At 38.2% G+C, this 25905-nt stretch overlaps 1 protein-coding gene and 2 long non-coding RNA genes across 6 annotated transcripts; 1 reads left to right on the top strand and 2 right to left on the bottom strand.

Annotated features, from left to right (window-relative positions):
• Positions 1-873: 873 nt before the first annotated feature.
• On the bottom strand, positions 874-13394 carry LOC146481690 (uncharacterized). Of its 4 annotated transcripts, XR_014864290.1 has the most exons (8): positions 13350-13394; positions 13156-13262; positions 9717-10713; positions 9185-9217; positions 6863-6967; positions 6166-6316; positions 3541-3699; positions 874-3006 (listed from the first exon to the last, which is right to left on the bottom strand). It is a non-coding gene; the product is annotated as an uncharacterized LOC146481690 (long non-coding RNA). The 4 variants fall into 4 exon arrangements; XR_014864289.1 differs by lacking the exons at positions 6863-6967; positions 13350-13394 and having other exon boundaries at positions 13156-13263; XR_014864291.1 differs by lacking the exons at positions 6863-6967; positions 9185-9217; positions 9717-10713; positions 13350-13394 and having other exon boundaries at positions 13156-13259.
• A 157-nt stretch (positions 13395-13551) lies between these two features.
• Positions 13552-25573, top strand: LOC146481688 (uncharacterized). Its single transcript, XR_014864288.1, has 3 exons — positions 13552-13613; positions 18172-18284; positions 21758-25573. It is a non-coding gene; the product is annotated as an uncharacterized LOC146481688 (long non-coding RNA).
• On the bottom strand, positions 17152-21651 carry LOC146481689 (uncharacterized). Its single transcript, XM_085107566.1, has 4 exons — positions 21554-21651; positions 19419-21510; positions 18137-18258; positions 17152-17438 (listed from the first exon to the last, which is right to left on the bottom strand). Exons 1-2 carry the CDS (start codon positions 21649-21651, stop codon positions 20247-20249), a joined length of 1362 nt encoding a protein of 453 aa, XP_084963692.1. The 3' UTR covers positions 17152-17438; positions 18137-18258; positions 19419-20246.
• Positions 25574-25905: the final 332 nt, after the last annotated feature.

Here is a 25905-nt window from a genome sequence, read left to right as displayed (position 1 = left end):
TATTCCGCTTGTTTTTACTTCCGGAATACGGTCAATGGAACGCAACCTAATAAGAACTTTCAATTCTCGAGAGGAGCACATTCTGATCTTTCCTGAAAGGGAAGAAATTAGGATTCAGAAGTTTATTTGCATTGCTGACAATTATATTTTAAAAGCCAGCATTCACTTAGAGTTTCCAGTTCAATAACTGCTATTGTTCAATCAGATCATAACTGTAATTAAGCGATGAAGTGTTCTTGTAACCTGCGCTAGCCTTTTGCTAAGTTACTGTTATCCATCTGTATTCTTTTGAAAGTTATTAATGTTGTACAAGTTAAATTCCGTTTCCTCCAATTATGTTTCAAAGAACGCACAGGTAAATGTTGTGTTAGACTTTTTAATGATAATTACCCAATCGCACCGCTTCTGTAGTTTGTCATAAATACAACTGCTTTGTACAATATTCTTTGGTTATATTCTGGAATTAAACTCGACTGTTGAACCCAAGCAATGTCTGTTTCCTGTGTCTCCGGAAGCTTTGGATTGCTGTGACAGATCCTGGTTACCACCGCAGTCGCCGAATAATTCTCCCCATATTCTCATAGTTGGCGGCTCAAAGATTGCCCCAAAACTCACCTTCACACTCCACATTCGGAAAATCTCCCAGTAAAACATACCCAACCCTTGCTCATATGGTGCAGGCTAGAGAAACCACTTTTACTTCATAGTCCCCCGAGCCGGTAAAAGCCATTCGCGCATGCGTCTGAAATCAGACTGGGAGAGACTGGGAGACTTAGAGCGAAAGATTGTCCCGCGCGTTCATCTCGTGTCTCGCTCCACGATCCACGATTGGAACTATTCGTTTACATCAGCAGGAAAGACACGTTAATCCACTTTATTTTCAAATTATTTTATTTGCATTATAGAAGCTTTCAAAAGAAACAGAACTGGAGAAGAAAATATAGAGCTAATAACTCAACACGAAACCGTTGAAAAACTTAAACTTTTAAAGACAAAAGAAAAAAAACAAACGTTTTGCATCAACTTGTACGATCTTCAGCTTTTGTGTTGTCTTTCACAAGAAAGCGTTATAAACTTATGAGAACTCGAAACAAATTCAACGTTGGCAACAACAAAATCCAAACAAAAACATAGTAAACCTTACAAATTGGTTTAAACCTTCTGCGTTTTATGATGGAACCACAGCATGTGACAGGATTTTTCCCGCGTGTTCTAACCAATCAGAGCAAACGTGCTGCTTTTTCAACCAATCAGGGTGAAGACCAAAACCAATAGTGACTTGCCTTACGCTCGTTTCCCGCGCTTGACACCGATTTCGTGTTTTCCCGCGCTTGACACCGATTTCGTGTTTCCCGCGCTTGACACCGGTTTCGTGTTTTCCCGCGCTTGTCGCCTGTTGTCCGTTTACCCGCGCTTTGACACCGGTTCAACGTTTCTCGTACTTGGCTTGGTTACACGTTTTCATGTCGAGGTCTCATTAGTTCATTGCGTTATTTGAAATTCTTAGTGGTTACTAAATAAAATTTCAGTGTGAAATACCCTCAGGAAACTTTAAAAATAAATAAATAACGCGATTTTGGAAGGGCGATGGAGGATAGGAAAATACTGTAGGGCACTAACTTTTCGCGATTTTGGAGAATTTGTTAAATTCTCTTTCTAAACCAGCGAATTTGCTTTTACGGTTATCAAATTTTTCCGATGGATTAAAAGAAAATGCGCAAAACTTGCAAAACTGAGTTCTTGAAAATTTCTAATAAAAAGTTAATCTCAGTGATTAATTTTCAAATGTTGACCTTGTTTCATAGTTTCTCTATTTTGGTACCATAAGCGTAAATACAGAAATAAATAAAAAAATTATCCCAAATGTCGTCCTGTGAAAATGAAATTTGCTGTAATTGATGGTGCAAAGAGCTGGTTGCAAAATAGACGCATTAAACCATTGGTATCTGGAAGATAAACGCCCAGTTAAGACGTCCCATCTCGGGACATAAGTTTATTACTTTCCCGAGTTTAGGTTATAAATTTGAATTGAGTTAGCGGTAATTTCTAGTAAGCTTCGGCTTTTAAGTAGCCAATTTGTCCTAGCCATAAACGTTGGTTTGAATAGTCACCCCAACCTAAATTAACCATTACTTAACTTCTACTGTATCACTGGCACCAACACAGAACAGTCCAATGTTAGACTGATAATACTAGACAGCCTCGAACCTGAGTGAACTGGAATTTAACTTGAAGTTAACTCAATTTCTGGTCGCATTTTCAATTTCTCAAAGTGGCACTAAATCGACACATATACAATAAGAAAAGGCAGTTAGTTTGTAAAGAAACTGTGGTGCTGCGTCGATGAGGAGTAGAAACAAATGTTTGGTTTATCAAATCAACTCAACTAAAGGCATTTTACTTTCAGTTATCAACTCTGTTGATAAACCAAACATTCCTTAAAATATATCATAAGCTGAGTACCACAAGTGTATCTTGTGCCGTTTTGTGAGGAAGCAAACCAAAGCCTAATCTGAGAGTAGCACTTAGAAGCTTGGTTAGACTTGATCAGGTTCTGCCAGATTGACTGTCATCCGGGATAAGAATATACGGGATTTATTTTAGATTTCTCGTTTTAGGTACATTTTGGAAGACACGTCTGCGAAGATAATTTCTGCGTCAGTAACTGAAAAATCTCGAAATATGGCCAATAGAATGAACCCTGAAAAAAGGGCACAAACAGAGTGTGCGGTACCCAGCACAAGAAAAGTATAAAGAGAAATCAGAATTAAAATACTGTTGGTATATTAAAGAATTACAAACTTCATAGAGAGTGCTCTCAGCAAATTTGGCAGCCAACAAAGGAAATATGCAGTATCCTTAACAGGAAGGCAAACCATCTCGTGCTCTATGCTTGGGAAAGGCAACATTCCATCTTGCCTGAGAGGGACTGGGGCGTGACTTGTATTTACCCCTGGCCACTGTCCCTAATGGTCCAGTAACTTTTAAAAACGTTCACATCCTTTCCTGTGGAGGAGAAAAAAAGGGCTTAATTACCTCTACAAGATAAGAGAAACCCAACATAAAAACTTGTCAGGTTAAATGCAGCCTATCACGGACTGGCCTGCTGGTAGCAATGTTGCCGGTCTACAGCGTAGGTCGGCCAGTCTTACCTGTGATGTTGTTTATTTGTTTGTTTGTTTGTTTTAACATTTTGAAGAACGAATAATGATTGTGAATTTTGTTTTTATCTTTAAACCATAGGGATGGGGGAAGCAGGGATGGCACAGTGCTCGCCCTCCACTAATGTGGCATGGGTTTGATTCCTGGAGTTGATGCCAGAATTATGTGGGATGAGTTAATTGTTGGTTCTCGTCCCTACGCCGAGGGTTTTTCTCTGGGTACACCGATTTTCTTCCCTCCACAAAAACCAACTTTCCCAAATTCCAATTCGACCTGTAAACAGTGGATGAAAGAGCCTCTCTGTGGAGGCCATTAAATATCTATTTATCATTGTATACACAAAGTCTTTGATTGAAAGGTGAAAACATTGCTACTCACTTGTGGTGGTTTTATTGGTATGGCAGCAGTTGGCCTCCTTCTTGTCTGTTGTTGCTGTGATGGCTCAACTTGTGGTGGCTGTGGCTGTTGCTGCTGCTGCATCATTGCCACTTGTGGAGGATAAAATGCCGCTGCCCCCTACATTAGCATACCATACATCTACAGACACAAACAACATGTTACTAATTTATTATGGAGGGAGGGGGGGGGGGGAAGGAAACCATGGGGTTGGGAGGGGTAGCAAGGCTGGTGAAGTACAGACTGGAACTAGTTAGAATTAAGCAATCAATAACATTATTGGTAATAATCAAATTCTTGGAATAAATGTGATGCTATATTTTAAGCCTGGTGATTGAATGAGAATGATGTATTATTCAAAGTGACACAGGCATACTCAGAAAAGGAAAATCTGATTGCTCCTATCAGGAGTTCTACATACTGTTAGGATTTTTGAATGGAAATCTGTAGCATAAATTGACATTCAAATCCTAGCAGTATGCAGGATATTTGCAGGGGCGTAGCGTGGGATTTTGAAGATGTACGCACGAGAATAAATTTTTGTAAGCGCCAAAGTCGCTTACAACTAGGGGGGTCTGGGGGCATGCTCCCGCAGAAAATTTTGAAATTTGGGGTCTTGGAAATGTTATCTCCTGGTTTTTCTGCGGGGCATTTTCAATAAATAATGCAGCAAAAATGCAGTAGAAAGTTGTTTATTTTAACCATTTCCCTAGTGTTTTCTGTAAGCTACAGTGTCTCGAAAAGAAAAAAAAAATACAAAAACAATGAAGACAGGTCACAAGCAAAGGGCGAGGTGTCACCCTTAAGACGGGCAAATTCCGTTACCAACCTGTCAATATCCACGTTCTTATGTCTATGTATATGAAGGGTTGCTAAGGAGCTTATTTTTCGTCCGTCATCGTACTTCGCAGAGGAGATTTTAGTCTCTTCATGCTACTGAAGCTACATTCGGCAGTGCATGTAGACGCAGAATAAGTAAACAATGTTACAAGAGCAACATATTCACCGGGATGAAATTGGGAGTTTGCGTGGTCAAGAGTCTCAACCAAAGTCTGCGGCGTCGCATTCGGATCCATGCCACTCCATTAGTGCTTCCATCTTGTGAGGCGTTTTTCCTATTTTTGTTTACCACTCAAATGCACTTTGCCATTATTGTGTAATGTGAAAATATGAAATATAATGTGAAAATATGAAATTATTACCCAACAAATTTAATGAGAAAATTTTTCAGATCTCAGCTGTACGCACGGGCGTACGTGCATATATGAAAATCCCTGAGTAGTTACAATCCTTGAGAATTTGTGCAGAAACCTTGAGAAGATCCTTCACGTCCCTTCCTTGCAAAAATCTTTAAACATCCTTTAGGATCTTTGCAAATTTTTTACTATCCTTGCAAGAACCTGAAGGATCTTAGCAGAACCCTATAACGATCCATCAGGTCCCAGCAAGGCTCCTACAAGGACCATGAAGAATCCTGCAAAGCCCCTGTCAAGATCCTTAAGGTCCCTGCAAAGAACCTTTAAGATCCTACAGTACGAGGACCATGAAGAATCCTGCTAATGCCCTGTTAAGATCCTTCAGTTCCCAGAAAGATCCTTCAGGTCCCTGCAAAGATCCATTAAGATCCTTGAGGATCTTTAAAGATCCACATGAGGATCTTTTGTGGATCTTTTTGAGGATCTTTAAGGATCTTGATTCATATCCTCAAAGATTTTGCAGGATCTTGTAAGAACCTTGAAGTCCCTGCAAAGATCCTTCAGGATCTTTGCAGATTTTTGTAAAGATCCTTACAAGAACCTTAAGGATCTTGGCAGGGCCCTGTGAGGATCCTTTAGGTTCCTGCTACAGGATCCTGCAAGATCTTGCAGGATCTTGTAAGAACCTTGAAGTCCCTGCAAAGATCCTTGAGGATCCTGCAGGATCTTTGCAGATTAAGCAAGATCCTTGCTGGCTCTTGCAGGATCTAAACAGGATCCTGAAGGATCTTTGCAGGGCCCTGTGAGGATCCTAAAGGTTCCTGCTAAGTTCCTACCGTTTCCTGTTAAGATCCAGCAAGGATCTTGCATAATCTGCCAAGATCTTGCAGGATCCTCAAGGATCTTTGCAGGGACTTCAAGGTTCTTACAAGATCCTGCAAGATCTTTGAGGACATGAATCAAGATCCTTAAAGATCCTCAAAAAGATCCACAAAAGATCCTCATGTGGATCTTTAACGATCTTTAAAGATCCTCAAGGATTTTAAAAAGATTTTCACCAGGGATGGACGCTACGCCCCCGCATTTTTCCCATGAACTTAGTTAAATGGCGTCTGCTCCCATGAGTCTCCTGTGGCTCACTGGTAGAGCATCTGAACTAGTAATTGGAAGGTCTTAGCTTCGACTCGAGATAGGAACAATCAGATTTTTCTTTTTTGGAGTATGCCTGTGTCACTTTGAATAATACATCATTCTCAATCAGATTTTTTCCAATCAATCAATCATTAATTGTGTTGAGATAAATATAATTGCTAATCACCACATTTCAGATAATTTTTATTTTCACTGTAAGAGCAAAAACATCTAACAGACAGAGTGCTAGTTCATCATTGAGGTACAATATATTACTCACTGTGAATTGTTGAACATCATGGGTTGGCCTGGGAAGGACTGGACACTAGTGTAGTTAGGAAACTGTGCACAACCAGCTGATGACTTTGGGCTCATCCCTGATGCTACCAAGTTGGGCTGGGGGACTGGCCCTAATGAAGAAGCTTGCATACCTAAGCACAAGTAAGATGGAAGAAAGAGCAGCTTGTGAATACATTTGTACTCTAACTTAATCAACGTCAAGATGCAGGATAGTGGAGGAGGTTGGACAGCTGAGGAATGTTTATTTGATTTTCTTAAGATTTTTTTAGCTAATAAAATTCTCAAAGCCAAGAAACCAAACAAAATTGTGTATGACAAACTTATCAGAGTGAAGCAGATTTGCCTAGGCAGAAGCCAAGATAAATGGATCATGGATTGCAATCTAGATTGTTCTGACTCGATTAACTGGAAGGCAGTTTACAAACTACCTTTCTGCTGCACTAAAGCGTCTAAACTAATTATTTTCCAATTTAAACTCCTTTATAGAAGGCTGGCAACAAACGACTACGTTAAGAAAATTGGTCTTAGAGAAGACAACAATTGTATTTTTTGCAAAAACGAGAAAGAATCGTTAGCACACTTATATTCTGGCACTGCAGGGAGAGCTCTATTTTTGGGGAGGGATTCAAAAATTACCCTCAGAAAATCAAAATAACAGTGAAAGCTAAAAATAATACCTTGGCCTTAGTAATAGGACTAAATACAGCACACATGTGCAATACACCCGACTTGAGTAGGGTTGTCTTCACTCACAGGCAGATTGAGTCCGATCACGACTGGAACTGGGTACTGGAAGTAAGGGGTTAACAGGAGCGAGGGGGGTTGAAAAGTTGGCAAACAGACTCGATCGGATCCGATGGAGACAGTTATCATAGTCTGTATTGCTGTAGTGTAGTGTAAAATACTGCAGTGTACGTAATAGATAAAGCATAATAATAATAATAATAATAATAATAATAATAATAATAATAATAATAATAATAATAATAATAATAATAATAATTTTAGAGAAAAAATTGTTCCTTGATCTTGCAATATTACATGAAACAAAAAGGTTTCATTTTCAGGATCAAATATGTTCAAGCACAAGCTTTCGATTCCCTCACAGAATCTTTGTCAAGTGGTGTTGGACATTTTTGTCACATGATTAAGTTGATAAAATATCACGTGACAAAACGAGCTGACTCCTGGATTCCTATGAATTCAATTACTTTCCCTGTTCAACCATAGAGATTTATAACAGGAAACTCAGTTATAATAATGTTTGTTTAATTGATGAGTAATTTTTTTTTATTTGATTTGGTCTAAGAGCAACTAAGTGCTCACCAAGAGAGCTTGCGTCAGATCAACTAATCCGCATAAACACACTGCAGATCAACTAATCCGCATAAACACACGGCAGAGACGAACTAATTTACAGGGCTAACATGAGAACAAGATTAAAAAAGAAGCTTAACTAAGAAAAACAAGATGAATGGGAAATGACTGAACTTGCTCGAATATATCAGCGAACATTCAACTGAAATTGCAAATCCGGAGAACAAAACATAAACCATTCAATCTTTTTCTCGTTCGAAGCCAGAAGCCATTTATCTCCCAGTATGTGGGCAGCAGAGGTAAATGAAGCAACACGATGAGCAGCATACATTGGACAGTACAAAAAATAGTGCTTAACACCGTCCACAGGTGCGTTACAGTGAGGGCAAGTAGGAAAAAGAACATTTAAAGGGAGAGTGGTTAACAGAATCAAAACAATTACCTACATAATACAGGGGATTGCAAGATGAGACACCAAAATAAGCAAGACAATTATGCCTAAAATTACCAACTGAGGAGTAAACTTATACTTCAAATATTCAATCAATGAGAAATTGATAGGTAATCAATAGCATCAATGAATAATCAATTAGATCAATGAGTATTAATCAATAGGCCACAAATTTTTTGTTCAACGATTAGTCCACAATTACCCATCGATCATTGCAAAATATAATAATCAATGATTAATCAGTCAAATGCTCATTGATTACCCATCAATTACTCATTGATGTCATTGATCATCAATTTATACTTTAATAGTTAAGCTTACGTCTGGACAAACGCAGAGAGAAACCTAGCGCTTGCAAATACCTGAAAACTTGTACACTCCACTGGGTGAAAGCGGTCTCTAAAGTTGGCTCGGTAAGTACTTCATATACGGTAATTATTATGACCCCGATTTTTATTTTTGGTCATTATGTCCCCAATTCTTTTTGAAATCATTAAGTCCCCAAATTTTATTCTTGATTACTTTGTCCCCCTTGTCACTCTGTTACATTGTTGCCCTGTAACCTTGTTACCTTGTTACTCTGGTACCTTGTAATTCTGTTACTCTGTTATGTCCTTGTTACCCTGTTACTCTGTTACTCTGTTACCTTGTTACCTCGTTACTCTGTTACCATGTTACTCTGTTACTCTGTTACCTTTGGACCCTGTTACCTTGTTACTCTGTTACTTTGTTACCTTATTACCTTATTACTTTGTTGCTTTTTTACTCTGTTGTTTCTTTTTTTTTACATTATTTCTTTGCTGTCTTGTTAACTTTCCACTCTGTTAGTCTTGTACGCTTTGTGAGTCTGCTATCTTGATAATTTGCAAACTTGCTTGCTACACTTTTAACATTATCTTGCTACCTTGTTACTGATGCAACAGATAAAGTATGTTTTAAAGGCATTGCTAAAGTGGGCATCTATCAAATCAAGGTATTTGTGAAGAATAGCATTTTTAAGGGTCAGTTTTCAGACGTCGAGGAGACATTGTAAAAGTTATAAGCATAAGCATTTCTTATATTGTAGACTTGAACAGAACTGTTCAGAAAAAAAAGTTATTAAACTTTTTTGATGTGCGAGGAAGCTTTTGTGAGAATGTAAACATGAACATGAATTTGCCTGGGTTCAACACACACCAACCACATTACCACTGTTACCCCCACGTAATGAAAAGTATTGTTAAAATCTTACCAACTTCTTCCTCCTTGGGTCTGTAATCGAGTACTACAAAGAAGAAAAGATTAAAAGATCAGAATCATTCAGCATTATAAGATCAATCTGACTATTCGTCCTTATTCGCCTATTTCTATTATCATTTCTATACCAAAAACGTTTGGTAGTCTAGGGAAAATAGTCTAACCTACTGTACCAGTAGCAGAGTCACTGAACCACGAAAAGGGACATGGTCCCCTCCACAGCCCATGACATTCCTTTGAAGATGGTGTCCGTAAAGCTTTCCTTATACCAAATATAAAACTGATAAAAACTGATTCAGTCCTCCCTTTTGTTGCTTAGATAGCCATACAGAATTCTTGTTAACAGAATGTCAAATGTCACTACAACCTAATTTTAAGCTTTCTGTGAGTAAAAAGAACTAGGGCAGGTGTCTAATTCTTTCACTTCACAAAAATAATACTATTGAAACCTTTGAAAACTGAGTTGAATCAAGAGAAAATCTAGTTCAGTCAGTAGAAAAGCGGATTTGCTGGTCCTTGGTACTCACCATAGTCAAGGCGTTTTTCTTAAATAAGAAGGAACAGCCACTCTTCTAAATGTTAAAAAGCTTGTTGTTTATGCTTTTCTCCTTCTGAGGAGATGTATGGCGTTGCCATCTCCCAAACACCCATCTTCAATAAATATTGCTTTGAGGACTGGCTGCAGTGAGTGATCTCCTCCCAACAAATGAAGACCTTTTTATGCTACGGCATAACCAACTTTAAGGCAACGCACAGCACAGCACGGTTCACAAACTTTCGCATCTATACAGAAAAATAATATACATTAGGACCCCAGTATAACAAAATTCCCTTAGTGATGGACACAATCTAGGCCTAAACTTAAGCCGCTGCAACAAATCAAATCACACATCTGAAGTTGATTTCGAACCGGATCAACAGAGATGGAAATTTTACCTATGAAGGACTGTACTACGTTGAAGTGACATCTGTGCCGCTTCATCATCTTCGTCTCTTACTGTATTAGCTAGTTCTTTGAACTTCTCAAAAATTATTACATTAAATATTAACCGAACCCAGTTCGTTATGGTTATGCCAATGAACCTATTTTTACAAACCCTCGACACTTGGGGGTCGCACCTATATCGTGAGCCATGGTTTTGAATTGATTTTATATTTTTAATACTGTGTTGGTGTAGCTCTCGCTAAAATCTGCTTTCCACAGACAGTCATAAGCCTCGCAAAAATAACGTCTGTATTTAAGATAGTGATTTAAACTATATTTTATCCTACAGCCTGGATGGACGTTCAATGTGTAAAATCAGATTGGTATATGAACCTCTGCTTTGTCCAATGAAGACCAAGAAGGTTTTCCACGAAATGGTTGAGTACAAGCATAATCAAAGTTTCCTTGGTGAGAAATTTACTTTGACTTTGTAGAAGCTCTTCCGTCTGGTATTTTTTGACAAAGACCCTGATATGCTCTGCAAAAAAGTCCCACAAATCTTGGCACTCTGGACTCCTATCAGGACACATTTTGTCAATCTGCATATTGAAAGTATAATTATAAGTAATCAAAAAATAAACCAGGCTCCATTGCTATGCACAATACTGGGATAGCTATTTGCACTGCTGGGTCAGTAAGGCCTGGACAGGACAGCCAAGGCGCAAATAGAATCAAAACCTAACCTTTGTCTTAACTATTACCCTGGTAAAGTAGTCTAGTGTTTTCTACAAGGTAACAGAGGAGCAGAGTGACAATAAAACAAAGAAAGGAACAGAGTAACAAAGTAACAAGGTAACAGTGTAACAACGTAACAGATTAAAACAGGCTAAGGTAATATAACAGTAACATTAAACCATTTTGTAGTGTACGAACAGAGGGCTAGCAATTGAGTTCCAAAGGCATGCACAACTAAAGGGGCCTGGGGCCTGATAGACTCCCCCTCCAAAAAAAAAAAAAAAATTAAAAACGGCTAGGATGCTTGAAAATGCCCGCCTTTTCTGCGATAATTTTTCAAAAATTCTGCAAGTGAAATGAATTACATTGTGCACTTCCAGAAAAAATTCATACCCACCCCACGGAAAGTCATCGGAAATTCCTAGGGGGACGGGGGTCTTTAAAGTCAAAATTTTAGAAGCAAACTACAAAGCTAATCTGGAATTTATTTAGGGGGAGTGGGGGTGCAAAACACCTTCTGTAGGGGGAGCATGGATATTTTCCGGAACTTCACATTTTAAACTGTTTTAAGTTGAACAGCGTGGATTTTAGTAAAGTTTTACAACATAATTGTAAAATGAAGTTAATGGAGCGTGACGCTCTTGAGCTCAGTTGTTACTGTGTCAACAGTTAGCATTACGTGATGCAAATTGGTCATGGATGTACTTTAACTGACTTCTTGTACAATACCTATTCTTCTAGCATGTTGTAATACAGTCTGTTACATTTATATTCTTCGTTTTGTATGGCTAAAAGGTATAAACACCTTTATTCATGTCTCGTTCAGCGCTACGCAAATCTCTTGTATTCGATAGTACTTTACTTGCCATTGGCTTAGTCCAAGACATATGTCTAACTATAAAAGGTCTAGTAAAAGTGCGAGTATCACTCACTTGCTGTATTACCTACTGTAAGGTCTACCTTTAGTGTCTCTATTTTGTAATTCCCACCCCATCACAATGTTATTATTTGTCTGTTGAGATCTCTAGTTAACTTTATGGTAATAGGAACTGCAACACTAACCATGCATGTACAATTCCTCTTTGCCTATCATTATAATTGCGAACCATTCACATAAAGATTTAAAACAGGAAACTCAGTAATTATAGCAAAAAAAAATGCTGCGTAATGATGTATGTGTAATCATTGAGTAGTTGATGGATAGCCAATAGGTAATTGAAGAGTAATCAATAGTATCAATGAATAATCAATAATTAGATCGATGAGTATTAGTCAATAGGCCACAAAATGTTTGTTCAACAATTAGCCAGGCATTGCCAATCGATAGAAATCAATATCGGAAATCAATATTATTGATACAAATTGAAATCAATAATCGATAACAATCGAACTCACAGAAATAATTTATTATCTATTGTTATCGATTGAGATAATGGCTAATAATCGATAGGAGTATTCGTTTCAAACATATTAGATGGCGTTACTATCTAGTAAACAATACGAGACCCGTGTTCAAATGGTAAAACATTTTTGATTATTATTTCAGCATCTAGTCCTGCCAGAGTCCAGCCATGTCCAGGCAATAGGAAGCAAGAGCAAAAGATAATCCATCGCTAAATTGTAACCAAGATTCGTTGTCAGGTTCAAGTTCCACAACACAATCAAAACAAGAAGTATCCAGTGATCGGGAAATTATTGATGTCAATAATTTGAAATCTTCACCTCAATCACCTTGACCAAAGATCAATCAGTTATGCCCTAACTATGACCATCATGATGAAAAGCACCTCCAAACAATAACATATCACAATTCATGAGTCAAGCCTTTGTATTATGACGACGAAAAACACAGAAAATTACTTCTTCTTTTACATGTGTTCTTCCTAATCAATATTTATGGAGCAGAAGTGATTACTTCTGTGCTACTGGATTATTTCGATGAAAATCGATGATAATCAATAGCAATCGATAAATCAATCTTTATCGATATCAATCAAACTCACAACTTTTTTTCTTTCTCGATTCCTATCAAGTGGTATCGGAAATCAATATCAATCGAAGATTGATATCGATTGCTACTGATTGTTATCGATTATCGGTTTATCGATTGACTACGCCTGGCGATTTTTATAGTCATCGATAACCCATTGATCATAGCAAATAATCAATGACTAATCAGTCGAATGCTTGTTGATTTCCCATTGATTACTCATTGATGTCATTGATCATCGATTTAATCGTTAAGCTTACGTCTGGACAAACGCAGAGAGAAACCTAGCGCTTGCAAATACCTGAAAACTTGATACCTGAAAACTTGTACACTCTACTGGGTGATCATGAAATAGAAAGCGGTCTCTCAAGTTGGCTCGTAACATGACTTGCAAACAATTTTACGTGGACAGTTTTTGAAAGCCTGCAGAGAGGATAATACAGCCTTGCTTATCACATTGTAAACGCATCTAAAACAAATTAAAAGCATGTGAAAACAATTTTAACTAACCCGTTCAAATTTTGGCAGCCATCTTGGATGGTCAGTGCTTCATGTAATCGATGTTATCTTGGATAGTAGTTCGAGCAAAGGAATGGGTCAGAGTTTGAACGCGTGACAAGGGTATGACGGAGTCGGGAGGGAAGGGGCAAGGGAATTCAGAATACAGTCGTACCAGGGTGGGGACGGCGGGGGCGGTGAAACGAGTGGATTGAGAGAAATCAAAATGGAGGGAACAACAAGAACCCGGCGAGGTTCTTGATTTGATTTGATGAGGTAAAACGTCTTCAGAGTTTCCAGTAAGTGCGAAAAAAATTTCATTGCACGAATGTCAATGCATCATCGCAAAAGGCGATCAACCCTCCATCCTGTGTTAGTGTATAAATGTAACCGTGCATTTTTCAGAGGTAATTATGCGCCGATTCAACATCCCCCCCCCCCCCCGGGCAAACCCCGGGCATTTGAACTTTTGAAGATTGGATCGTTCAAATTCCCGCCCCTTCGGGCCAAAATGGTGTTCAAATGCCCTACCTTATCGTCGGATTTGTCTGTCAAATGCCCCTACTAAAGAACAATCGTTGTCGGCTCCTGTCACGAGTTACTACAAAACCACAACTTTAACATAGAAACTGTAAAAAAAGTGATTGGAAATTTAATCTATAATAGTCGGACAATGTCAATCAGTAAGTGTAAGCTGCTCTTACTCCGAAACACGGCAAAGGTTGTTTAACGAGAAATACATATATAGTAACATATTAAAAATGTGTTAGCCGGCTTCGTAGAATGTTGTTCGAGTGGCAGGATATTCTGCAACCTAAGCCAAAGCGGTTTTTCATTCGACAGTGTTTATTTCTTTCACTATTCATTATTGTACTATTCACTGCGGGACAAAGCCACAGCTTGACTCATTTTCATTATCTTCTCACTTTTTTGTAAGCTTTTTTTGTAATGCTGTATCTCTTTCTTTAAACTCTTCCATCTCGTCCAAACACGTGTTTATAGCTGTTAGCGACTTCGGCGCTCCCCCAAAAAAGCGATTTGAAACCTGACACTTCCGGTTCAATTTTCCTCACCCCACCCAGGCAAGGTCAAATTCCCCACCCCCGGGAAGGCCTTACCCGTCAAATTCCCCACTCCCGGGCACAGAAAATAGTCAAATGCCCGGGGTTTGCCCGGGGGGGGGGGGGGGGATGTTGAAGTTTCGATTTGATCGGCGCATTAGCTTAATTAAGCTTCAATTTTGAAAAAAAAAAAAAAAATTGGGATACATTTCAAAGCTTTTTGAAATTCCTCTTCCTTAATTGTCTCTCAAAAATATGTGGTTACCCCCAATTTTTGTTTTGGATTTCAGGAGCCCTAGCTAACAGGTTTTTTTTTTTTCGTGCATAGTTCATCAGTATTTACATGCAAAATTACCTCTGCAATAGAAGGCACTATCCTTAAATGGGACAGGGAGGAAGACACACCCTAGGCTCAGTTGTTTGAAAACTGATTTATGTTAATCCACAATTATTAAAAAAAGCTAATCAAAGTTTTCATCTAGCTCACTAAATTGCAAACAAGTTCAAGGTACAGAAGTCTTTTTAGTAACTGAAGGGCAAAATGCTTGGAAAAATCTTTTTTGGAATTACTGGAATTGAAGTTCACCTTTAAACCCTGGGTTAGCTAAATATTATTGTTTGGCTTCTAACAACTGGGCCCTGGTAATAAGGTTGACTATCTAGACCCGGCTTATTTTTCTTTTCAGACCAGAGGTGGGAGTACAGTGGGGGAGGGGGGGGGGGGATTCTGCCCATGCTCCAATACTTTCCAACAGTTACTATAAAAGCCATGACAATGCAACAGGAAGTGATGATGTATGACAGGGTAATAATGTCATGATTGCCAAATGGTAATCTTGGATTTCTGGATTTTCCTAAATCTGTAGGAAAGTACTGAAATTAAACAGAAAGTTATCAAAACCTAGAACACTAATATATTGAGCTAAAAAACAAAGAGTTGTAGTAAGAAAAGTGATTTTGGAATAAAACTGCTTGTCAAAAATTGGGTGCCATGGTAATATCAAAGTTGCTGAAAATAAGGGTGACTACATAAAATTTTTCCCAGATACTAGTAATCAAAACCTAGAACACTAATATGAGCTAAAAACACAAAAGGTATTATGTGAGAAAGTGATTTTTCTTCATTTTAAAAAGGAATTTTCCATTTTCTGAAACGACTGCTTGTCAAAAATTGGTTGCCATGGTAACATCAAAGTCACTGAAGACAAACTGACTACATAAAATTTTTCCCAGATAAATTTCTGAAAAAGTCCTGAAGTTTCATGGCGTTTGTGCCAATATTAAAAAAGTTATTCAGGTTTAAAGTTGCTGTGGGCAGGATCCGCTCCCCCTCCCCCTCTCCTGGTCTAGATAAAGTTAAAAGACAATAAACAAATCACATTATCATAGAGTTCTGCCAATGTTACATTTATTTAAATATTTACAAATGTTTTATTGTTAAGGTCACATTCAGTGCTCTTCCCATACACTAATGTTAAGCTTATATGAAAAAGATAGATTTTCAACTCACCTAGAACATCTGTTACCCTTAAGCTTCATGATTAGTGGGTTATTGCTTATAATTTGTTAGGGTCAGCTTAGCATTAATGTTAATATTGAAGAAGAATTCAGATGTTCCAAGTCAAGCTGTCCTAAAATCATCTTTGAAATAACAAGAATAATTTATATTTTCAAGCAGATGATTACAATACAAGACAAAAGTCTTTTGTCACCTATTGTTGTTCTCCTATTTGCAGTGATTTGTCAGTTCATAGTCTGCCATATCAGTTTTTACCATACCTTCAATCCAAAATATGGCATGAAAGTATGCAGCAAACTGACCAGACTATGATTTAAGCCTTGAATTATTTTTCACTTTTCTTACATTGTACAATTTTGAAGATGTTGTGATGCTGTAGTTGAGTGGCTGGTGCACTGGACTTTTGACCTGAACATCAATATTACTCAAGATTTGGCAGAGCCATTGTGTTGTGTGGTCAGACATGAGACATTATTTACTCCACATTTCTCTCACTCCACCCAGGTGTATGAATGAGTACCAGCAAACTGCTAGAGATTATCCAACAAAATACCAGGAGTAACCTTGTGATTGACTAACATCCTATCCAGGGGGAATACAGTCACATCATGCTTGAGAAAAACAAATACCAGCCTGATAGACCACTAGGCTCCTAATCTACAACCACTTTTCACTTAAACATCACAGTGCATTTAAATTTGCGGGATCACAATTATTTTTTTTTCTAAATTCACATCAACTCAAAAAAAAAATACTTGGAACTGGAGCTCAAGAAACTGCCAGGAATCATTGTATTAGGAATTTACTCTAAATTATATGGCCTCATGAATGTAATCCTAGAGGAATGCTGAAGGGTTGGAAATGGCTGTATGACCTCATGTTCCTAAGTTGGTGAAGAACCTGCACACTTCCTTGAGCAACAGTCAAGTATCTTTTTGGTGAATTTGATTCAATTTCCACGTAAATCTTGTGCAATTGCCTTTAGTTTTGTTGTTGTTGTTGTTGTTGTTGAGAATCTGATGTCAAGTTAAGAGTCAGTTCCATTCTTGTATTTCAGGAAGCCTAGTAGTCATCAGGCTGGAAACTATGATAACAACTGCTGATTTCTATTGTATAAAGCAAGAGTATGACCACTCCCCCTGGATGGAGATTTTAGCACTCTGCAGCAAGAAAATCCTTATCATTTTGTTTGGTTCTCTCTAACATGTACAGTTCACCAGTATATCACTTCTATACTCCTGAATGAAGAAAGCCAATGTGGAGAAAATGTGTTTTGTCTGATCACAGATTACAAGGGCAAAGACCAAGGCTTGAGACAGAGACCCCCCAATCTCAAGTCTGTGCCCACTAACCGCTAAACTGGCTATCACACCTTACACTAATTACACTGTAACTAAATTTAGTAATTTTTATGTAAAATAGTATTGAGGTTAATGCCAATTGTCCTCCATCTTAGTTGTGCTCGTAGCTTTGCACTGGTCTCTGTATTGCTGCTGTGTCCCTCAAGGAGTCCTTTGGATTCTGGTAGAAACACAGCCAATAAAAAAGCAAAAATTGATTAACATTAACAAAATATAATTTTAGGGCCTAAAATCAATTCAAAATAAAACTAATTTCAATCAGTTTTTTACTTCAGTTCTTTAACTCTCAAGTTATTTTAGGAAGCCAATACCCCTTTTTCTATTTCATGGTACGTTTTATGTCATTTAATTCAGCTGTAGTTCTCTCTACGGTTAGAATAAAGTTGTTGTTGTTGACACAAATCAAGATCAAGAAATTTCCACATTGATATAAATGAATTGCTTGACTGCATCAGATTCATATTTTTCTAAAACAAACCATTTTAATGTAATTGTCACGCTACAAAGCTCTACAGTATGGCCATATACCCTGCAAGCAGTGCTCCCTTCCCTCTTCCTCGAAAACTGTTCCAGAAAGATCGAAGGTAGTATGGCCAGTACCTTGTGAATACCAGTATCAGCCATGTTACCCAGGCCATGGCAGCCATTGGACAGCTGTTTCAGCCTCATCAACTGTCCATGGCAACTATTACCTGAGTGGTATGGTTGTGTATTAATGCATAAGGTACTGGCCATACTGCAGCTAGCACTTTGTTGTGTAACTATTACATTCACTCAGTTGCAGATGGTTCATATTTTGCTGGTTTGAGTGCCATGGAGTGCATCAAGACCTAAAGGAATTGTAGAATATTTAAATACCTCACTATTATTTCATCCTTGATTCATTCTTTCAGGTACATTCTGTGAAAAGTGTTACATGCTCAGCGACCAATGATGGAAAAGAGAACAAACTTCACGTCAAGCAAGATATCCATCTGTTGCTGAAACAGAACAGAAATATTTTATTGTAAGTGTCAAAACTATTTTAAATGGGTATCATCAATAATTTATTTAATATTTACTTTTTTTACAATCTGTTGAAGAAGCCTTAGGAAGCCTCAGAAAAAGGGGACACCCTTACATCCTGCCACACGTCAGAACTGAATGTCATAAATGTTGTTTTGTGAATAGATGCCTTTTCAATTTTTTCTCGCTGTCTTTGCACATTTGTCAATAGTTTGTGATTAGTTCTTTCTTATAGTAGTAAGTTGTATGAAATTGTAAGTCCAGACATATGACTCTGGGCATGTTTATTCAATTTTTTAGCCAACTACTGTAGTTCAGTAATATAATCCAATGTATACGTGGAGGAATGCTGTCCACAGTGGCATGCTACTGTTTGCATTAATTTACTACTTACAGTTATTATAACTCTGAAATAACAAAACCTTTCAATAAGGCCCACTATCAACCATCCTCTGAGACCCAGCGGCAGTCGATATTTGGGTCAGAAGGAAGTCAACACAGGTATCGTTTGTTCCTGTAAACTTACCTGTTTGACTTTCGCCTAACCCAACTATCTGCCCTTGTCAGTCTGAGAAATTACATGCAAATTCTTCTTACTACTCGTCATATATATACCTGGTGTACTAGTTAGGAGAATTTGGTACTTTCTCAAGACATCAGCACTGTTTGAAAGTTTTGTGGCTTAATACAATGGTATGAAATAAAGAATACCAAAAATTACTCTGTTTTCTGGGTTTTTTTTGGTTTTTTTTTTTGGATGTGAAATACTGAAAAGCAGTTTTTATTGCAATCATTTGTTGATTTCATAATTCCAATAAAACAGTTTATGTAGCATTGGCTACAATGGTTTATTCAGGAGTACACTTAACAGGTCTTCAAAATGAAATTATTGCTAATACCGGTAATTATTAGCAGCTTTAATTTACATTTAATCATGTTTTGCAAAATAATTATTTTGAGTCTGAGATATTGCCTTTAGAAATTTTTTGGATCAAAACAATTAAAAAGACACTTAAAAATGCACTCACTCTGGACAGCAATATTTTGTGGTAATCCTGTCTGATAACAAAGGCAAACCAAGCTGGTTATTAAAATGCACAAAAAATGCCGGCCAATTAACTAAAAAAATTCTCACCTCTGTTCCTCTAGAAGACAACACAGTAGGATTTAGCCAGGTTTTAAATTCATTTCAGGTCATCCTTGATCACAATCATGTTCTGGAACTATGTTAGGCTCCTCCGTCTACCTGTGAGAGTGGTCTGTGGCTTAATCATACCCTGGAGCACTGCTTGACTTGAAACTCAGGGAAAGGCAATCAGGACATCTGGTTTTCCTAGTTTCCTTCAACACAATAGATCTCAAGAGTAGGAGCTTTTAATTGGTTATTCCATGGTGAAAATAGAGTTCATGTTTGTGCTCCACATAATTTATCTTCTGCTACTTAACATGACTTAAATTTGTTAAATCAGCATGTTGACTGACAATTCATCACAGTCAATTAAATAAGATTAGTACATTTGATAGACTGCAGTCCAATACACTAATTTGCTGTGACAGTAAACAATTGGATCAGCATTTTGACTGACAGTTCATCGCACTTATTTGAATTAACTGTTGACAGATCAGCATCTTATTTTAACAGGCCATGACAGTAATTAATGGGTACACAAATTTGGATTGACAGGAATTTGGAGTGACAGTAAGCAATTATGTCATCATTTTGACTGACAGTTGATCAGAATAATCTGAAGTATAAGTGCAGAATATTGGCTGAGTGCATTGCAACAAAATAACTGTCACTAAAATTAGAGTTTCTAAAAACGCAGATTTCTTTTCTCCGTGTATGCCTATGTCACTGGCTCAATAATGCATCATTCTCAGATATTTTTGAGTACTTACCAATTGAAATTCAATTTACTTACCGTTCCTTAATTATTAACTTCTTAAGTCTTCTTTGAGTCTATCAAAGCAATTTTGACCATTTTACTTGCTTGCTGCACTTTGCTTGCTTGGTCTTCTTTACTTGCTTGGTGTTCCTTACTTGCTTGGTCTTCTTTACATGCTTGGTCTTCCTTACTTGCTTGGTGTTCCGTACTTGCTTGGTCTCTTTACTTGCTTGGTGTTCCTTACTTGCTTGGTCTTCTTTACTTGCTTGGTCTTCTTTACCTGCTTGGTTTTCCTTACTTGCTTGGTGTTCCTTACTTGCTTGGTCTTCCTTACTTGCTTGGTCTTCTTTGCTTGCTTGGTGTTCCTTACTTGCTTGGTCTTCCTTACTTGCTTGGTCTTTCTTACTTGCTTGGTCTTTCTTACTTTCTTGGTCTTCTTCACTTGCTTGGTCTTCCTTACTTGCTTGGTCTTTCTTACTTGCTTGATCTTCCTTACTTTCTTGGTCTTCCTTACTTGCTTGGTGTATTTTCCTTTCTTGGTCCTCCTTACTTGCTTGGTCTTTCTTACTTGCTTGATCTTCGTTACTTGCTTGATCTTCCTTACTTGCTTGGTCTTCCTTACTTGCTTGGTGTATTTTGCTTTCTTGGTCTTCTTTACTTGCTTGGTCTTTCTTACTTGCTTGGTCTTCCTTACTTGCTTGGTCTTCTTTACTTGCTTGGTGTATTTTCCTTTCTTGGTCTTCCTTACTTGCTTGGTCTTTCTTACTCGCTTGGTCCTTCTTACATGCTTGGTCTTCCTTACTTGCTTGGTCTTCTTTACTTGCTTGGTCTTCCTTACTTGCTTGGTGTATTTTCCTTTCTTGGTCTTCCTTACTTGCTTGGTCTTTCTTACATGCTTGCTCTTCCTTACTTGCTTGGTCTTTCTTACTTGCTTGGTCTTCTTTACTTGCTTGGTGTATTTTCCTTTCTTGGTCTTCCTTACTTGCTTGGTGTATTTTCCTTTCTTGGTCTTCCTTACTTGCTTGGTCTTTCTTACTTGCTTGGTCTTCTTCACATGCTTGGTCTTCCTTACTTGCTTGGTCTTCCTTACTTGCTTGGTCTTCCTTACTTGCTTGGTCTTCCTTACTTGCTTGGTGTTCTTTACTTGCTTGGTATTCTTTACTTGCTTGGTATTCTTTCCTTGCTTGGTCCACTTTACTTGCTTGGTCTTGTTTACTTGTTTGGTCTTCTTTACTTGCTTGGTGTACTTCAGTTTCTTGGCCTACTTCACTTGCTTGGTGTATTTTACTTGCTTGGCCTACTTTACTTGCTTGGTCTACTTTACTCTCTTGGTGTACTTCACTAGCCCAAGGTATTCTTTACTTGCTTGGAACACTTTATTTACTTGGCCTTACTGCCTTGCTTAGTGCACTTTACTTGTTCGATGTTTTTAGTTGCTTGGTATACTTTATTTGTTTGGTTTACTTTACTTGATCCTACCATGTAGAACTGGTGCTAGCACACCAATGGCATGCTGGGATTCTAGGCTTGGTCACGTAGTCACTTTGGAGTTGGCAATGATGGCGGCTGTACTTGTATTCATTGCTAGATCATTAAATCGGCGATGAGGATCAAGGGAATAGATGCTGACTGAGGAAGCAGTCAGTCAGCCGGGGAATTCAAAGTCAGGAGTTCTTTCGAGTTTAAGGGCAAGTGTGGGAAAGTTGAATTTAACTGGAGAGCCAGGGCAATGAGAAAATGCATGGTAGTTGTGGAAAGCACACTTCGAACCGGCCGTGTAGTGGATGGCCGTGGGAGAGGCAAACAAGCTGGATTTCTTACTGCTGCTAGGAGGCGAAGAGCTGCAAAAGACTGTGGAAATGTTGCCAGAACAACCTATGAACTACAAGTCACACATGGACAAGTTGGAATTACACTTTAAACCACACAGGAACAACACACTGGAAGTATACAATTTTTTCAATATTGAATGGCTGCCAGGCTGATGTATTTCTCAGATTTTGAGACAACTTGCAGGCATCAGGACCTGCATTGTGACTTCCTGATAACACTTGACCAGGCAATTATTATGATGACATTTGTGAAGACCGTGAACCGGGAGTTACAGAATGAGATAATAAGGAAAAATGGAGACCTAAGATCCGTGAGAGAAATGGCGAAAGCCTTTGATCATGAGGAAGCAAAGGAAGGCGGTCAAATGATCAACACCAAGGAAGCCATTACTAAAAAACGTGAAGAAAACTCTGAAGTAAAGCACATCAGTAGACCCGGGTGCTACAGCACGCGGAGCAACACTCCAAGCCAAGTGTGGAGGATTTGACGTTATGTTAAGGAAGGGTGGCAAGCAAAGAGCAGGAACTGTGTATGTGGTGAAAGGACAAGGCGAGGTAGCACTGCTAAGCAGGCAAGAAGCAGAGGATATGGGTCTCATGAAATATCACATAGAGGCAACGACAGGAATGCCACTGCTTTTGATGGGAGAAAACCGACTGGAAGTGGCAGAAATCTTATAGGAGTATGAAGATGTATTTTTAGGGGCATTGGAAAGCTCAAAGGTGTAAAGGTAAAATTGCATGTTGACCCAAACACAGAGGGCCTGGTCCAGAAGCAAAGAAAGATTTTGATACCACTAAAAGATAAGTTTGACCAGCATTTGGTCAAATGGGAGGAGCTGGACATCAATGACGATGCAGGAGAGAAATCCAGAGAGTGGTGCAGTAACATAGTAATCACACCAAAAAAGACGGAGAAGGCATAAGGGCCAGTCTGGACATGACAGACATCAACCAGTACATAAAGTGAATCAAGCATACCATTGTCACTTTAAGAGAGTTGGAGACAAGGTTCAATGGAGCAAAATACTTCTCGCACCCTGGCCTAGACATGAAAAATGATTATGTGCAGCTTTACTTTAGCTGGCAGAGGAAAGCAGAAAGCTCACCACTTTCTATGCCCTTTAAGGGTTAAAGCACTTCAAGAGGCTGCAGATTGGAAGCAACAGGATGGCGGAGATCTGCAAGTTAGTAGCATAGGAACCTTGTGCCATCAGCATCTATGATGACATACTTGTTTATGGAGCAACACCAGAGGAGCATGACCAGGCGTTAAGGCATGTCCTCCAATTATGGCGGGAAAACGGCCTCACACTTAGGCAGAAAAAGAGCAGGTTGAATTTGAGAGGTGTGATGCTCTTTGGTAAAGTGTTCACAAGTGATGGCATATCACCAGATCAACCCTAAAGGAAGTGGGACCCCCACAGTCAGTAGCAGAAGTGTGCTCCTGCCTCTTTTTTTGCAGGAGCAAACGCCGACTTTATGAAAGAGTTCTCGCAGCACCAATGAGGGCCCTTCTCAGGAAGGACGTTGAGTTTCAGTGGAACCACAATGTCAAACAGCCTTTGAGAAAGTCAGAGCACTATTTGTTATCCAGGGACATAGTGATGGAGTACTTTGACCCGCATCGGAAAACGAGACTGAAGAGGGACACTGGACTGTTAAGAATAGCGGTCATCATGAAACGGTTTGACCCCGAGACAAAGAGATGGAGACCGGTCCTGCATCACTCAAGAGAACTTACAGATACAGAGAAATGATATTTGCCGTTAGAGAAAGAAGTGAAGGTAGTTGAGTTGGGTATGGCATGACCGTACGGTCTGAGTGTAATGGTAATTTGGAATGACAGCAAACAGTTAGATGACCAATAATGGCTGCTATTTTGAACTGAGGTGGCATCTCGACTGACAAACCATCTGCGAACTAAAAGCACAAAACAGAAGTGAGAAATCTGAAATAATGGAAATGTTATACCTTACCTTTGTGATGAGATAAATTTCATCCAAGGTACTGTTGTTCATGATCTGATATAAAGATGATCCAAGTATCTTCATATTGTAGGCTTGCTGACACTTCTGACTCCAGGTGAATAGATTCTATAGCCAAAAATATCTTCCTGGAAGCTGAAATACTTACAAGTTATGTTGCTGAAAGTAAGTGATGATCAGTACTGTTTTGATTAGACACTGACAACAGTATTTTTCATTTCCTTTATTGACAAACAGTAACTTTAGTTACAAAATGTTCAGTTGAACACACTAATGTAATGAATTTCCTGTGTTAGTTTTTCTGACAAGACACTGACAACAGATTTGTCTTTGTTTACTGAGAGCAACTGCAACTAATTTACAACAGTTTGATTGGGCATACTATTTAATTCTTCCCTTAAAATGTTTGTGGGTATAATCCTGAAAACCAAGGTTTGCAGAAACAGAATTGTTAGTATATTAAATGTTTTTTGAAGAAGAAAGACACTAACAGCTGTTTTGTTTTGTTTTATTGTAGGTAAGTGAACAAGTAACTTAGTTACAACGGTTTAATTACATTTTTCTAAACTTTAGCTTTCCTGAAACAGAATTGTTTATAGTATGATTTATGAAACATTGGATATTGCTTGGAGAAAGCCGCGCAAAGCAATTTTATCAGAATGTAAGTATGTTATGCCAAAAGACACAATTTGGAAGTCCCTGAAATGAAATCTTTGCTTTGTTAGTATTGAATAATTAATATGTACTTATTACTAAATAGCTTATCAAGTTTTAGAATAAAGACACCATGACAACAATACAGTGTTCAGAGTTTATTCATGTAGTTATATTCATAAGTTACAGAGTCTATAGTCTTAATTAATCCACATGCCTAGAAAGGTCTTCCATGGGGTGCGCTCCTATGCCAAAAAATCTGTGTCCAGTGAAACCAAGAGTGGTTCTGTGTCGGTAAAACTTGACACTTTGACTGAAACACTCAGGGTCCCCCAGACACAATCAGGGATTAGCAATGACTTGCTATTGATTTGTCAATACCAAGCATTTTAATTGTACGCATTGGCAAATTTGGAGTGAAGATGAAGCCGTTGATGATTGGAAGCCGAATGAGCCGAACTTTGAGTAGCCGGAAAACAATAAAAAGTCACGTACCTCTTGCCAGGTTGTTGCTATACTGTTGCACTCTTCTATGCCTCCTTCCTTTGTGGTATCCAGTTGAATATTGTTATCATAAATTATTGTAATAGCTGTTCCAACCAACATCCAGCAACTGCTTTCTCATAATTTTGTTTATAACAGACGGTAATTGGATGGATCTTTCATTTGATAAGTTGCTTGACTCTGATAATTTTGATTGACATCATATAATTGTATCATTGAATAATTTATCTGGCAGCTTTTGATGGCTGATGACTTTGATTGACAATGGACAATTGGACATGTTTTATCTAACAGCTGCTCTCTGATAATTTTGTTGACAACAGACAGTAATTGGATAGATGCTTCATTTGATTAGCTGCATGCTAACTCAGATAAATTTGATTGACAACAGAAAATTGTACGAATAATTTGTCTGGCAGCTGATGATGGCTGATAACTTTGATTGACAAATTGTGGGCAATTGGACAAGTGTTTTATCTAATTGGTGCTTTGTGATAATTTTGAAGATCATGAGATAAATTTACTTGGATATAAATTATCGATCTGTCAGCTGTTCATAGCTGACAACTGTGATGATAAGTATAGACAATAATTGGATTAAATGTTTATACAGTAACTTATCAGTGGTGGTTGAAACAGCTTGTATTAATTTTGGTCTATTCTTTTAATCTAGGGTGTGTGCATGGTTTGTCCCTTTATGCCCAGTTTTATGTGCCTAGCTAAGTCCTTATCCAACTAACTACCTATCTGTCTGTAAC

The sequence above is a fragment of the Pavona decussata genome, unplaced genomic scaffold (genome assembly GCF_977016875.1).
Source record: "Pavona decussata unplaced genomic scaffold, jaPavDecu1.1 SCAFFOLD_48, whole genome shotgun sequence".
Lineage (NCBI taxonomy): Eukaryota > Metazoa > Cnidaria > Anthozoa > Scleractinia > Agariciidae > Pavona > Pavona decussata.
The sequence above is the reverse complement of the archived record's forward strand: the minus strand, read 5'-3'. Positions and strand labels throughout refer to the sequence as shown.

Excerpts from the sequence above, each read along its gene's own strand:
- LOC146481689 (XM_085107566.1), bottom strand. The coding sequence starts at position 21,651 with ATGGTAGGATCAAGTAAAGTAAACCAAACAAATAAAGTATACCAAGCA. Across the intron at positions 21,511-21,553 it reads AAGCAAGGCAGTAAGGCCAA|TGAAGTACACCAAGAGAGTA; the intron begins GTAAATAAAGTG and ends ACCTTGGGCTAG.